Raw genomic sequence first — 12,505 nt, 5'->3', positions numbered from 1 at the left:
TTCCCTATCCACTTTCCCTGTTTCTTTCATTTTTCTCTTTCCATTGCAAAATCTAAGCATATTTAGACCACGTACTGAAACAGCAGAGGGCTTGGTATATTCACACTGTAAAACAAGAGAACTGCTGTTGTGAAGTAGGAGGACACAAACATTCCTCATTGCCTGTAAGCGTGCTTATATTCCCAGCATTTCTTCTCCATAAAAGGAGTGTAATGAACACAATTTACAGCCTCGTTTCCCTCTTTTAGATACTGCCTATGAGATCAAGTTTTAAACCGAGTGTCCCACAGATACCATTTAGATACGTGCAACATTCATCTACCCTTTCAGCAGTCACCTTGACATCTTCTAAAACCTGAAAGTACTCTTGAGAGTTCTGCTGACCCCAGACCTTCCCTACCAAACATCAAGATTAAAAACTGTGGCATCCACCACTTAGCTAGGGACACCACACACTCAGGGTTGTAAGAGGTATTGCCTTTTACAGTATTTTCCAGCCTGCAAAGGCTGCAGCAAACAGAAGAGCAAGTTATGGTTGCACTGCTTTGGGTGCTTAATGGGACCGAGTCTTGTAACAGAGGATGAGGTAATGAATTGTTTCCTAAAAGACACTCACCTTCCATGTCTGCTACCTCAGACATCCTTAAGTCAGCCACTGCAAGACCAGCTCACTCTGACAGATCAGGAGGCTCAGGAAAGCAGTTTAGCCATGCTTCAATGAAGAGCTGCTACCTCAAGGACCTGAAATCCAACATGGACATGCTGCTCTGGTGGAAACCTGGACAAAGCTTTAAACTAAGAGAGAAAGAAGGAGAAATGAATTAGAACAGAGAAAAGACAAAGGACAGTACTAGAAGAGGAAAACAGCTATGGCTTAGCAGCAACAGCATCAAGGAATATTAGCAAGCAGTGCCCACGCTTGATCAGCAACACAGAAGTACACTTCAGTTCATGAAAACTTAAGAGTTGTGACAGTTGCATGCATATAGATTTTGAGAACACCTGAAACCATAAGGAAAACAGGTTTCAGAAATAAAAATAAATACAGACAGAGTCATGATCTCTTTTTTATTTGAAGGACAGCTATAGTAGCAAAGCTATGAGCAAGTTAAACCCTATTCTGTTTCCTATAAACAAAGTGAAGGGGAGAAAAGTATGCACCTCCATAACATTTGTTATTGCAAGCCAGTTTCCTGAAGAACACAGTGATATAAAGCATTCCCAAGGAAAAATAGAAAGACCATGTATGAAAATACAGGTGGGAAATTCTAATGTCAACCTGTATTTCTACATAAATTTATCTTGGTTTTCAGCTGGATAAATGCTAAGAGATACCTAAGCCTCTGGGTGTCTCACAGAAAGCATGATCCATAGCACACCTGGACCTCTGAAAATAAAACTGGCAGGACTTACTCAAGTGTAACCACTAGATGCAAGGCGACCCATATCTTTGTGAGAAAAAGCAATGTAGGAATGAACGTACCACATGTCTGCAGACAAGCCAGTCAGTCCCACCTGCATTAGAACGACGCATTGAGAGGAAGTCAAAGAATATGGTTCAACTTCAGTGTGTGAGCACAGATGACGCAGTAACACTGGTAAGAGACCCTGGGGACTCAAGTGAGTTGGAGGGCAATTAGTAAGGAACTGAGCCTGTATGTTGTGGGGGGGAGGAAGGCTCGTGCTATAGAAGCAGAAAGGAAAGTTTCTAATGACCCCATATATTTCAGTTTATTATTTGATAAAATATTTCATATTTAACTTTATGAAAAAGAAATTATATAGGTATTATTACCATTTCTTCCATTGTGGAAGCAATAAAGCCAGTAACACTGGCTTTGAATCCGTTCAACTATTAGCTTTTGTGTGCAGCAGACAAAAAACTCCGTGGGATCATTTGATAGCAGTCACTTAAGAGACTGTTGAGAAAGCTTGCCTTATAGCCACAAGAGAAGCAGAGAAAGCCTTCAAAGACTATGTTTCAACCTAGAATTTGGACACGGGCCATGTACAGGAGGAGCCAGAGCATACAACGGGGGCTGTGCATTCACAGAATGGAAGAAAAGATGGAGCATCCAAATCGACTAAGTGAATACCAAGAAATATTTTATTGTACATGTAATCAAAGTTTAAAAAACAGACAAGAAGGAGCAAAGGACAGATTTATCTAGCATCTTTTCACTATGCAGGGCACAGAAATACAACTAGTAAAGAATTAGCACATATTAGGACCCTTTGCTCCCGTTCCCTGCCCCAATTAAGGGGGTTGTACAAGCAAGATTAGTAATGCCTCAAATCAGTCCTTCTCAGCAATTGCACACTTGAGCTGCCATAGTTGAAGTATGTTCAGTTTCATGACAGAGTATGTGCCTCCAAAGCAGTTGTTTATAAACAAAACCACTATCTCCTCCGTGGTTTGTAAGCATTACTCATTCCACACCAAGGGTATACTTCAATAACTAATGATTAAGCAGCCATAATTGTCTTGTTATATCTGAACCGACACTATCCTTAAGTATATCAATTATAGAAAATTCCTTAGGTTTAACACTATGTAGTAGAGAATATATTATCTAGTGGCAAAACCATAATGTAAGGTAAGTGGCTGTCAAGAAGCAGAGGAAATATTCACAGGGAAGGGGGGGAGCTCCGTGCTGAGCAGGGGGCACACACTAACGAGAACTAAAAAAAGCTGAAGCTCAGGAGCGCTAGCTGCAAAGGAGTATCACTATCGGCATCATTGGTGCAAGTTTCAGAACGTGTGGTTTGAAAAGTATGCTATTCATCCCTCATCTACATCAAGCTCCAAGCTTAACTCATGACCCTAGATCCTCCTTACCACAGCGCAGTAGGATCTTAAACAGTTCCAGCAGTGGAACTCATGTTCTGCCTTACATGCTGCAAGGAAGAAGGCTTCCATTCTCTTCGAGACTCAGATAAATCTGAAAGTAAACGCAAAGCATTACCAGGGCTTGTTTACCCCTTCAGATCAGAAGGCTGAAACTTTTCATCCCAGTACAAGCTGATTTTCTGTCAACAGCTTTGAAATAAGCCTTCACAAAAAACAATAAGCTATACAGCATGTAATGAGGGATGAATCAAATCAGTGTGACAAGTGCTAAATACCAAATTGAAGGCAAGACAAGTTTTGAAATTTCCAAAAAGAGGGATTTGTTTATTCTTCAGTGGCCTAAAAAGCCTAGCAAATTAAAAGACTATGCAAAACTTCCAGAGAAGGCCCATGGAAAGGTAGATAAAGCCAGATCCAAAATACCAGTAACTAACATTTTCTGGATTCTAATGCCCTTTAGAGACTATCAGCTTTTTGGCTTAAAATGCAAGTGAGTGACATATTAAGGATACCATGACTGTCACCTATTTCAGCCTACAGCGTGGTCCGATGCAGATTATTAGTGTCAAGTTACACACCTACAACTTGAATTCGCTACACTCAGAGCACCACTTGATTGCTGCTGTAAAGAAAGACAGTCTAACCCTTAAGTCCTCTGCCAGAAACAGGCTGTTACCTTCGACAGCGCTGTAGCACCGCCTATTCTGGTGTATTCTCTGGTATTCTCTCAGCTGACCTACCCACATTTTTTTTGTGCTCACACATACACACCTGTTTTCAGAAAAATCTAAATAGCTCCAAGCTTAAGCTCTGTGACATATTACTGTAGCTTTCAAAGTTTCAAAATAAGTTCTCCTTACAATGTTCAAACGTAGCAAATTCACACAACTGACAGACCAGTTTACTGACAATAACTCAGTAGTTATGTCCTGTACATGTCAACTGCATAGTCGTAAAAGCCTCGCAGCTCCTCTTCATACTTCTCGGCTTTGAAAGAGGAAAGGATCAATACAGGCATCTCGGGACTAACAGACCTAGGTGCAGGGGAAAGAAGCAGCTGTTGTGTACCTCAGTAATCATTGCTCAGTATTTGTCTGTTTTAAGTAACACCAAGCCAGTATTTGAATTGATGCTGCACTTCAGCCGAGACAGGTTCCCTACCATTAAAGAAACGTCAGCCTTTCCACAGGAAAAAAGTCTCTAAAATTTAGCTGGCCATTTCTTCTTAGCCATTACATTTAACAAGGCAGATTTGCTTAGCTTCCCATTCTAACAGCATTATAGAGTTGTCAGAGTACATGGCCCATACCTATGGCCTGTCTTTAAAGTACAGTAGCCGGGCTGCATGTTGTCATAAGAACTACAGAAGTTTATTAGCTATGCTAAAATACTACTTAGAGAGCCTAGAATTGTTCCAAGACTCACCAGCTACTTAAACAGAACAGTTGTCCCACAAAAGTGACTTCACTAAGAACTGAACTTGAAGACAAGCACTACAAGAAAGCCAATAAAGGAAATCTTGTGTGATCAAACGTTCTCTTACGATCTCATCTGAAAGAAGCTACCTGCCACTTTGAAGTATCTCCTCCTTCCGTAGGAATAACCAACACACCTTTTGGAGGCAGTTTAGACAGTCACTGCTCAAAAGTATTTCTACAGAACCGCTTTTTGGAAGAGAAAATAAGTTATTTTACTATTTGCACAAATTGAATTTACTACACTCATTTTACTCTGATAACGTTTTAGCTACAAGGTATCTGTACAAGATATATCAGCAGAGACAGCACATTGTTAACACTACTTATGTAAACCAAGAATCAGGTCCTTTCATCAAGGTGTCATATTGCAGGTGAGCTATTTTACGTTAGTCCAAGAGGCTGCGAAACTGCACTTCCACACCAAGGAGATTCCTGGTGAGCCCAACAGAAAAGCTGTGCTCTACAAAGGTGACTGTCCATCCTGGAACAGCAGCAGGAGAAGAGTCAAGCAACCAGTGTTTGCTGTAATATTCTTAAGAAGGACTCCGTTCGTTCGGTGCGTATTGCTGTACATAAGGTGCATGAACCTGTCAGGTATGAGATCAGCGCGAAGAGAAGCCGGTTGCAAGGCTGCAACCAACTACTGGCGTCATGTCCCAGATCTGGAAGAAAATGTTGTAGAGAATTACACAGCATTATTGTAAGACCTAAGAGGTGTTTCTGTAAAAGGCGCAGAAGAAAACAAAGACATCCCTGGACATAGGGTGACAAATTCTGTTTAAAATATACTTGAGGAAAACGCCATAACGAGTTATACCAGCCTTACAAACCAAAAGCCAAACTTAGGGCTCAAGAGTGTCTCCTAGCAGCTCTCTGTGAGTCCGTTTAAAAGTGCTGTGCAGTTTGTTTTAAACATGCTTACAGAACAACAGGGACAGACTGGAACAGTCTTGGTTCTGACACGCATGGAGGACGTGCAGCTTAAGCACAGCAAGATCCTACATCAGTCTGATTTCCGTGTCACTGTCTCATAACCAGGGCTTTTAGTGGCAATGCTTCAAAAAGCCAGAGAGCCGAGAGTAAAGCAAGTCTGCACGTTTCATCATGTCCATCTTCAAGGCCACTGGCAGATTCTCCTACTGCTGATGCCTGCTTTGTTTGTCCGGAGGACACCCCCAGTAACCAGTTCTGACAGCGTGACTCCATACAGTGGAGCCACAACAGTTAGCTTTGTAGCAACAGTTGTCAGAAAGAAAAAAGTATACACAAACATTAGTTCTCTATGAAATCTCTCTAATGAATACAGCAGAGGTACATGAATACCTTCACAATCCGGTCACTCCCACAAGTCACCATTAGCCCTCTGGAGATGTCCATGGACATGTGTGAAATATTGTGTTTTCCTTCATGAAATGTTGCCAAGGAGGTACGACTGCAAGAGAACAATTCAGAGGAAAGCGAGCCATCAGATGAAGCTTGGTGGCATCATTATAGCAGTGCAAAATAAACTTACAAGAAAATTAAGTTGCCCAAGTACTAATACATTAGTCCTGAGAACTGCAGTGCCATTATTAAAGGGGACAGAATTAAATTAGCAAGTCATGGTAAGGCATTGCTTGTGTAGTCATGCAGGTGTGACGTTTCCTGGCCTTCTGCAGCTTGACTGTTAATAATACTAGAGCAGAAGTGGGACACTTCATTAGTAAATAATTCCACTCCTCGTTATAAAGTCAAACTCAGCCACATTTTTTTCATGCTGGCTATAGTGAGTCAACTACGGCACAGCACCCATCCTTTTCAGAAAACAAACTAACAAAAACACCGAACAGAAACAACAAAACCCCACCCAAACATCCAAAAAATTTGCACCTGATTACTTTAGTACTTTATCACTCCAGGTGTCCAAGGAGGTGACAGGACAGTGAACAGTGAAGCGCTGTTCATATGAAGATAAAAAGGGGTTTCATTCACTGCTAAGAGTTTAATGAGACAGCAAATGATGTTTAACCCAATTTGTTTGCATGGCGAAAATAATGTTGGGCTGTGAAGAATATTCCTGCAGAAATATTCTTCAGTAAGTGTACGTGTACTAATGCATATAGATTTCCCTCTAATGCATATATCCTGGCAGCCGTGATGCATGGTCAACCACCCATTTAGCAATTTTAAGTACAATCAACAGCCTTTACTTGCACAGAAGTCTTGAGAGAAATGTTTCAACTCTAGATCTGGGCTCATGGAAAAGAAGAGAGAAAGTGGATAAAAAAGTTGTGATAGCACATCTGATCCAAATCAGCTTGCAGAGCCAGTTGAGGGATCTCTGCTATTGCAGCGCTTTGAGCGTCCAAGGCAAAGGTGGCCTATTAGCAGAGAGTCAGGTTGGCGTGTTTGTGTACCGCTGTGTGTGGATGCAGAGCAAGCACGAGTGCTTCTGCACCTCAGCAGTCTTACTTTACTCCTCCTTAATACTCACTCTTCATCCTTGATTGACTCGAAACAGGAATCACAGACACGGACCTGGAATTCAAAGCCCATGATGGGGTAACTTGACCGTTTAGTACTGCACTTGCCACACACTGCTTGTCCACATTTTCTGCAGTGATGCTTCATGGAGGGAAAAGAAAACAAACAAACAAGAAATCACCATACTGTGACACTTGACCACCTTATCAAGGTTCACTGACAAACAACAACAAAGCTCGTTTTGCAACCTGTTAGGAAGTTTCTCGTTGCTTCAAGCAAAGACCAAGGACTCTGGAGTTCTGAACAGTCTTCTTGGCCATTAACAGGTTTACCTCCATACTCTCCCTACCCATCCTCTTCCTCTTTTGCAAAAAAAGAGGGTTGAACAAACAACTGAAGAACTAACAGCCTAAGAAAACTACAGACAGATGAGTGCCTTGGTGCCTGTTCAGTTCCTCCAGAAAATAAAGCTACGTGGAAAGCCTTCACGTGCCAGCCCAGTAAGAGCAGGACCACCCCTGCTTCACTGAACTGAACACACTACAACATTTTAGGCTGCAAATTACTCAGTTATGGAGCACTGTGTGCCTCTTTACACAACACTTGAGGATTAGCTGTACACAGCTCCAGCACATAGAAATATTCAAAGAAATTCAACAGACAGCTCCCAGCACGGTCTGCTCTGCCCTGTGACAGAAGTTTGACGAAACACTTCCCATAGAATTTGGACATTTCTTAGCACTGCCTAGAAGCTGTGACCTCTCAAGAAACCCTCACTTTAAAGCAGCAAAAATACCGACAGTTTAAAAGATCTGCCAGCTTGAGTGGTTTTTGTTTACTTAAGCTTAAGTGCTGAAGTACAGCTAAGCACTTAAGTCAGCAATCTCACCTGTCTCAACCCTAATGTCTTTGTGTCCCACATTTGCTTTATATTCCAGAAGAAAGGTTGTTCACACTTCTGACAGGAATCACTTTCTAGCCATTGAGGAGCCTACAAAAGAGCAAGAGATGCAAGCAATGTGAATTATATTTCCTCATACAACGGCCAAGGAAGTTTGTTTAAAGAACCTAAAATAAAATTTTACTTGGAAAGATGCCCTGCCTCACCTCTAGACATTACAACAACAGATTGCCTTTGGTACAATACACAGGAAGTTTAGTACAAAAAAACCCCTAAACCCAAGACTACAGTTATCTGTTACCCACACACCTCCCATGGCAGTATATTATGTTACTGCCTAAATAAGAAAACTATTTCAAACATGTAAGTTATTAAATTTGCTGCAGGCATTCAAAGACTACTGCTTTGGTTGCCCAGATGATTTTTAGGGGCTAGTGTAATCCAAGCTGTAGAAGCTATGAGGCAGTCATCCCTGCTAAGAGGGGGGCAGTCCAGAAGTAAGTATCTTTTCTACTTCCCTAGGTCTGCAGTTTGAAAGAATGGAGGATTCATCTGCATTTGCCATCCTGCCCACATCTTCATTAAGCATACCTTCTCTCACCCACATGTTTCATGCCAAAAATGGACTAAGCCAAACGAAAGCAGAGCTTTCACATATTTCAACACACTTGAGTACTTAAGCTGAGCATCCTTGTAAAGGACAGAAGGAGAGGCACAATATTTAGTACACAGACTTGAACTAGAACATGTATATTCTATACAACGTCACACATCTGATGGGAGAGTCTCTCTGAAACCCAATGGGAGGAAAGCTGGAACAAAAGCATTTCTTCTCAGTTCACTTACACTCATTGTTGATAGTAATAAAACAATAGTACTGTCAGTGGCACCATCATCTCAGCATGAATATTTATTAATACTAGATGCCCATCTTCAACACTGATTACATCCCCTTCCCTCCCTCTTGCTGTTTCCCCATGGAAAATATTGTAAAGGGTAGTAACAAGTCCAGCATGTGGGGAGAGGAGAGTAGAGGAGATGAGTTGTCTCTCCATCAAGTGAAATGTTCCATGTTGCTTCTTTCAGTTACTTCCAATAGCAGTTTTCACCTAATAGCATTTCTGAGAAGACAATGCACTTTTTGGCTCCCTCTAACAGAAAAACGGGATATCTTCCTTTTCTTTTCATCTTAATTTCAGGGATAAAGTAAGAGGTAAAAACCTGACAACACTACCAGTATTACCACCAACACAGAGTTGGAACTGCCCAAGATGAATAGCACGGCTCTCAATGGAGTTACCATTCCTTTTATTCAAAAAAGTCTGCCTTCTAGTCTTACGTGCATTAGTGCATTTCTGAAGATACCCTCTAAAATGACTTGTTAGCTAATGCTTCAGACACAGTATGTTCTAGACATTTCATTTCTTTGGTTTTGGATTGGGCTTGATTATGGTTTTCCAATGAGTTCTGAGACATCATGACTGTTCTAAGTTCATTGTATTATTTAAATGTTATTAAAGCTGTCTATTATTTAGACTGTTCCTTAATAGTTGCATGCAGAAGAACTGCCACATCTTGTTTTTCCAATCATATTGTAAGTCAATTCCTTGCAACTACAAAGACACACAAGAGAGATCATCATACCAAAACGGTTAGGAGTGTCACAGACAGCATTTAGTGTGTTTCAGGTGACAGCTCAACGCATGTCAGAAAACAGCTCTTAATCATGACACTCACATTTAAGGAAAAGCAACAGGGCAAGCCTTAAATACAGCTTTACGGGGGCAATCAAAACTAACTCCTGTAATTATGGTTTAACCACAGATAGTAGCAATATACATCTTTTCAGCTCCTGTGATAGATACAAACTAGTGCAGAAAGAATGTGCTTGGCAGGGGCAGCTGCTGTGCACCGAGGTCTTTAAAAAAAATGCTGTCTGGGGACCGAACCTCTACATTCTAAACTGCGTCTCATAAACAGCGTCTCACCTTACCTGCTTTGACATGAGCTGAGAATTTATTTCAAGACTGCTGAAACACAGTCCTTTTGTTTCTCTAAAACAGAACACATTGTCTCATTGAGATAAGACTCTAAGCAGTCCCAAGCCTGTCCTGCATTCTTCCGTCCTTAGAATCCATCTGCTACAACGCAGCATGGACAGCCACTAGAACAGAGCAGGCTTTAATAACACCATTCAGCCTTAAAATTTCAAGCAACATCATGAAAACAGCCTGCAGAACTGACTAAGCAGCGCCACATCAGCCTCTGAAAAGGAGGAGGGGGGTAAATAAAATCAATCTTTGACCTAGGATGTGATCTTACCTCTTCTCGGCTGATATCCATGTTCCAAACAGCAATTCCCCCATCAGCTGAACAGGATACTAGCTGCCGTGTCAGTTGGATGTAACAGATAGCCTGCACCTTGTCACTGCAAACAAAGTAGCCACTGTTTACCCATAGGGATTCAAACAAGGCTTAGCTTCCCAGCAGACCCCCGTTCATCCTTGTAAAGCTACCCAGGAAGCCAAAACTGATTTCCAAACACTTTGTTAAGTCTACTAAGTAGAGCTATGATGATGAGTGAGCAGATGCTAGGGTAGTGACAGTATCAGCACGTTGCCTGGAACAGTGTTCTTACAGGCTTGACCAGAATAGCAGAGGTACAGCTCCATGTTAACATCTGCTGGCAGTAAGCACTGACAGTGAGCTGGGTGTCAACTGCCTCAGAGTGTGCCTGCAAATTCTCTTCTGTGTTGGCAAGGAGAGCCAGTTATCAAGAGAACTGGAAGAATAAAGAGAAATATGTGTTTGAAGATACAGCTAGGAAGCAGACTGAACTTCCACTCTTGCTAAGAAATCACAGTCAGTGGCTGCAATGCAAAGCAAAGCATGCATTCACCAAGACAGTTTAATCCTAAATAAAGAGTAATGGCAAAAAAAAAAGCCTACCCTAAGACACTAAACAAAGGATCTCAACAGTATTAGACTGCTCTGCAACATCTAAGTTGAATTTAAAAAGCCATTCTGCTTCTCAGAAGAACTTACTTTCCCATTCAGTAGGAAGTCTGATGCTAAGTGTGATGTCTGAAGAGAAACTAATAATGTAATAAGTCTTCACCAGGACACATGATGCAGCAGTAACAGCAGTATAAAGTCCTCCAGTCACTGACTTCAGTTACTGTTTTGTAACCAGTATTCTATTATTAGTTCTTTAGCCATAAAACTAAATCCTCAAGATTTAACAAGAGTTCTAGGGCTAAGGCTATCAGTCTTGATCAAAGGTGGATGGAGGCATCTATGGAATTAGACAAGAGGAGAATGCACTATACAAATACATCTTTAAACGTAAACAAGATCTCTACTACCTCTGCATTTCTAAGTAAAATATATCTTCAGTGGTGAACTGCCTCTCAGACTGAATTAAGGCCTGAGATGTAAAATTGGCAGCTAGTGTTGTGTCTCTGAAATTAAAGAGCTGATTAAATAGAGACAACTATGTAATCCACAGAACAGCGGAGATGTGACATGCTCTTCTGAAGCCTGGAGACCCAGCCCTGTAATTCAGCCAATCAGTTTATCACCTCACTGATAGGGAGAGACAGAGAACAAGAACATATTGAAGCTTATTCTACATGGGTACACAAAGTCTCCAGCCCCACCCTCACAGACAAGTCAGTGAAGTATTTACAATACAGAAGCATGCAACTTTTACATAAAGTCCAAGCAAGATGATTTAGGATCTTTACCCACCTCTTTCTATAACCTACTTTTGTGTTATATTCTCATTACCTATGGTTTAGAAGTGTCAAACATGAGCAAAACAAAGGATGCTTTCCTAATATCGATTATCCTTCTTCACCCTCAAAGTCTTCAGAGTTCTGCAAAAAATTCTCTTCTCCATTATTCACAAAGATTCAACTATCTTGCCGTGCTATTTAGTCTTCCTGGGACTCTGCGTTCATCACAGAACAAGTAGGAAAAATAAGACACCATTACATACTGATGTCCCTGGAGCAGCAGTGTTCGCCCTTTCCTTCCACCAATATCCCACATGATAATGCTGTGATCAGAAGCACCTGAGAAGAGCAGTCGTTGAACAGGGTCCCACCACAGGGATGTAATACTTCCTAGGAAAGAACATTCTGCAGTTAATGCTAAGGGAGTCACTCACCAACACAACGCTCCTCTAGGTCATTAAAATGGAACCTGAAGTATTCCCTTACTGCAGTAACAGATACTGAAAGTCTTAAAGCAAAGGGCAGCATGCACCAGCAAGATACAGTCTTGCTAGAGAGGCAAAGAGCCTTTGACAACAGAACAAAACATCCCTAAGAAGAAAGTCAGATGCAAAGAGTAAGCCAGAAAGTTTGAGTTACTAGCTGTGTGCCCCTTGTATTTAGGTGGTAGTTAAGAGTCAGCAGGCTGCTGTGCAGTATTTGGAAGATAAAGGTACTAAAACTTCCTAAGCAGAGAGCAGTATCTACAATACAGTGCGGTGCTCGGTCAGGCGTTGCAGGACAGCACACAGTGTTCACAGGTAGACCAACTCCTTTACGTAACCATTTACAGTAAAAATAGTTGGAGTAAGAAACTATGTGACAGTTTCATCGCTGTTAACAAGTTTGGCCACAATGTCCTAAATTACAAAACCAGATTTCAGAAGGCCCAACCCGGCTGCGCATCTCGTTAGTCAGACACAAAGAGGTAAGTCCTCTGACAGCAGCAGTCTTACACTGAAGCCATATGCATGGTAACATAGACAGGAGACTAGAGAAGTAATCTTGTTACTCATGCTGCTTATAGGTTTGAAGT

General features: G+C 41.4%; 1 protein-coding gene across 1 annotated transcript in view; it reads right to left on the bottom strand.

The window, feature by feature from the left end:
- Nucleotides 1–4,517: 4,517 nt before the first annotated feature.
- The window catches only part of WDFY1 (WD repeat and FYVE domain containing 1), a gene marked incomplete at its 5' end in the record, with an annotated part of 16,160 nt that continues 8,172 nt past the window's right edge, over nucleotides 4,518–12,505 (bottom strand). Inside the window, 6 exons of the mRNA XM_010188287.1 lie at nucleotides 4,518–4,991; nucleotides 5,653–5,761; nucleotides 6,803–6,933; nucleotides 7,682–7,783; nucleotides 10,016–10,121; nucleotides 11,694–11,820. Coding sequence (XP_010186589.1) covers nucleotides 4,932–4,991; nucleotides 5,653–5,761; nucleotides 6,803–6,933; nucleotides 7,682–7,783; nucleotides 10,016–10,121; nucleotides 11,694–11,820 — 635 coding nt within the window. The remainder of the gene's footprint in view (nucleotides 4,992–5,652; nucleotides 5,762–6,802; nucleotides 6,934–7,681; nucleotides 7,784–10,015; nucleotides 10,122–11,693; nucleotides 11,821–12,505) is intronic.

This window comes from Mesitornis unicolor, unplaced genomic scaffold, assembly GCF_000695765.1.
Source record: "Mesitornis unicolor isolate BGI_N332 unplaced genomic scaffold, ASM69576v1 scaffold16097, whole genome shotgun sequence".
Taxonomy (NCBI): domain Eukaryota; kingdom Metazoa; phylum Chordata; class Aves; order Mesitornithiformes; family Mesitornithidae; genus Mesitornis; species Mesitornis unicolor.
The sequence above is the reverse complement of the archived record's forward strand: the minus strand, read 5'-3'. Positions and strand labels throughout refer to the sequence as shown.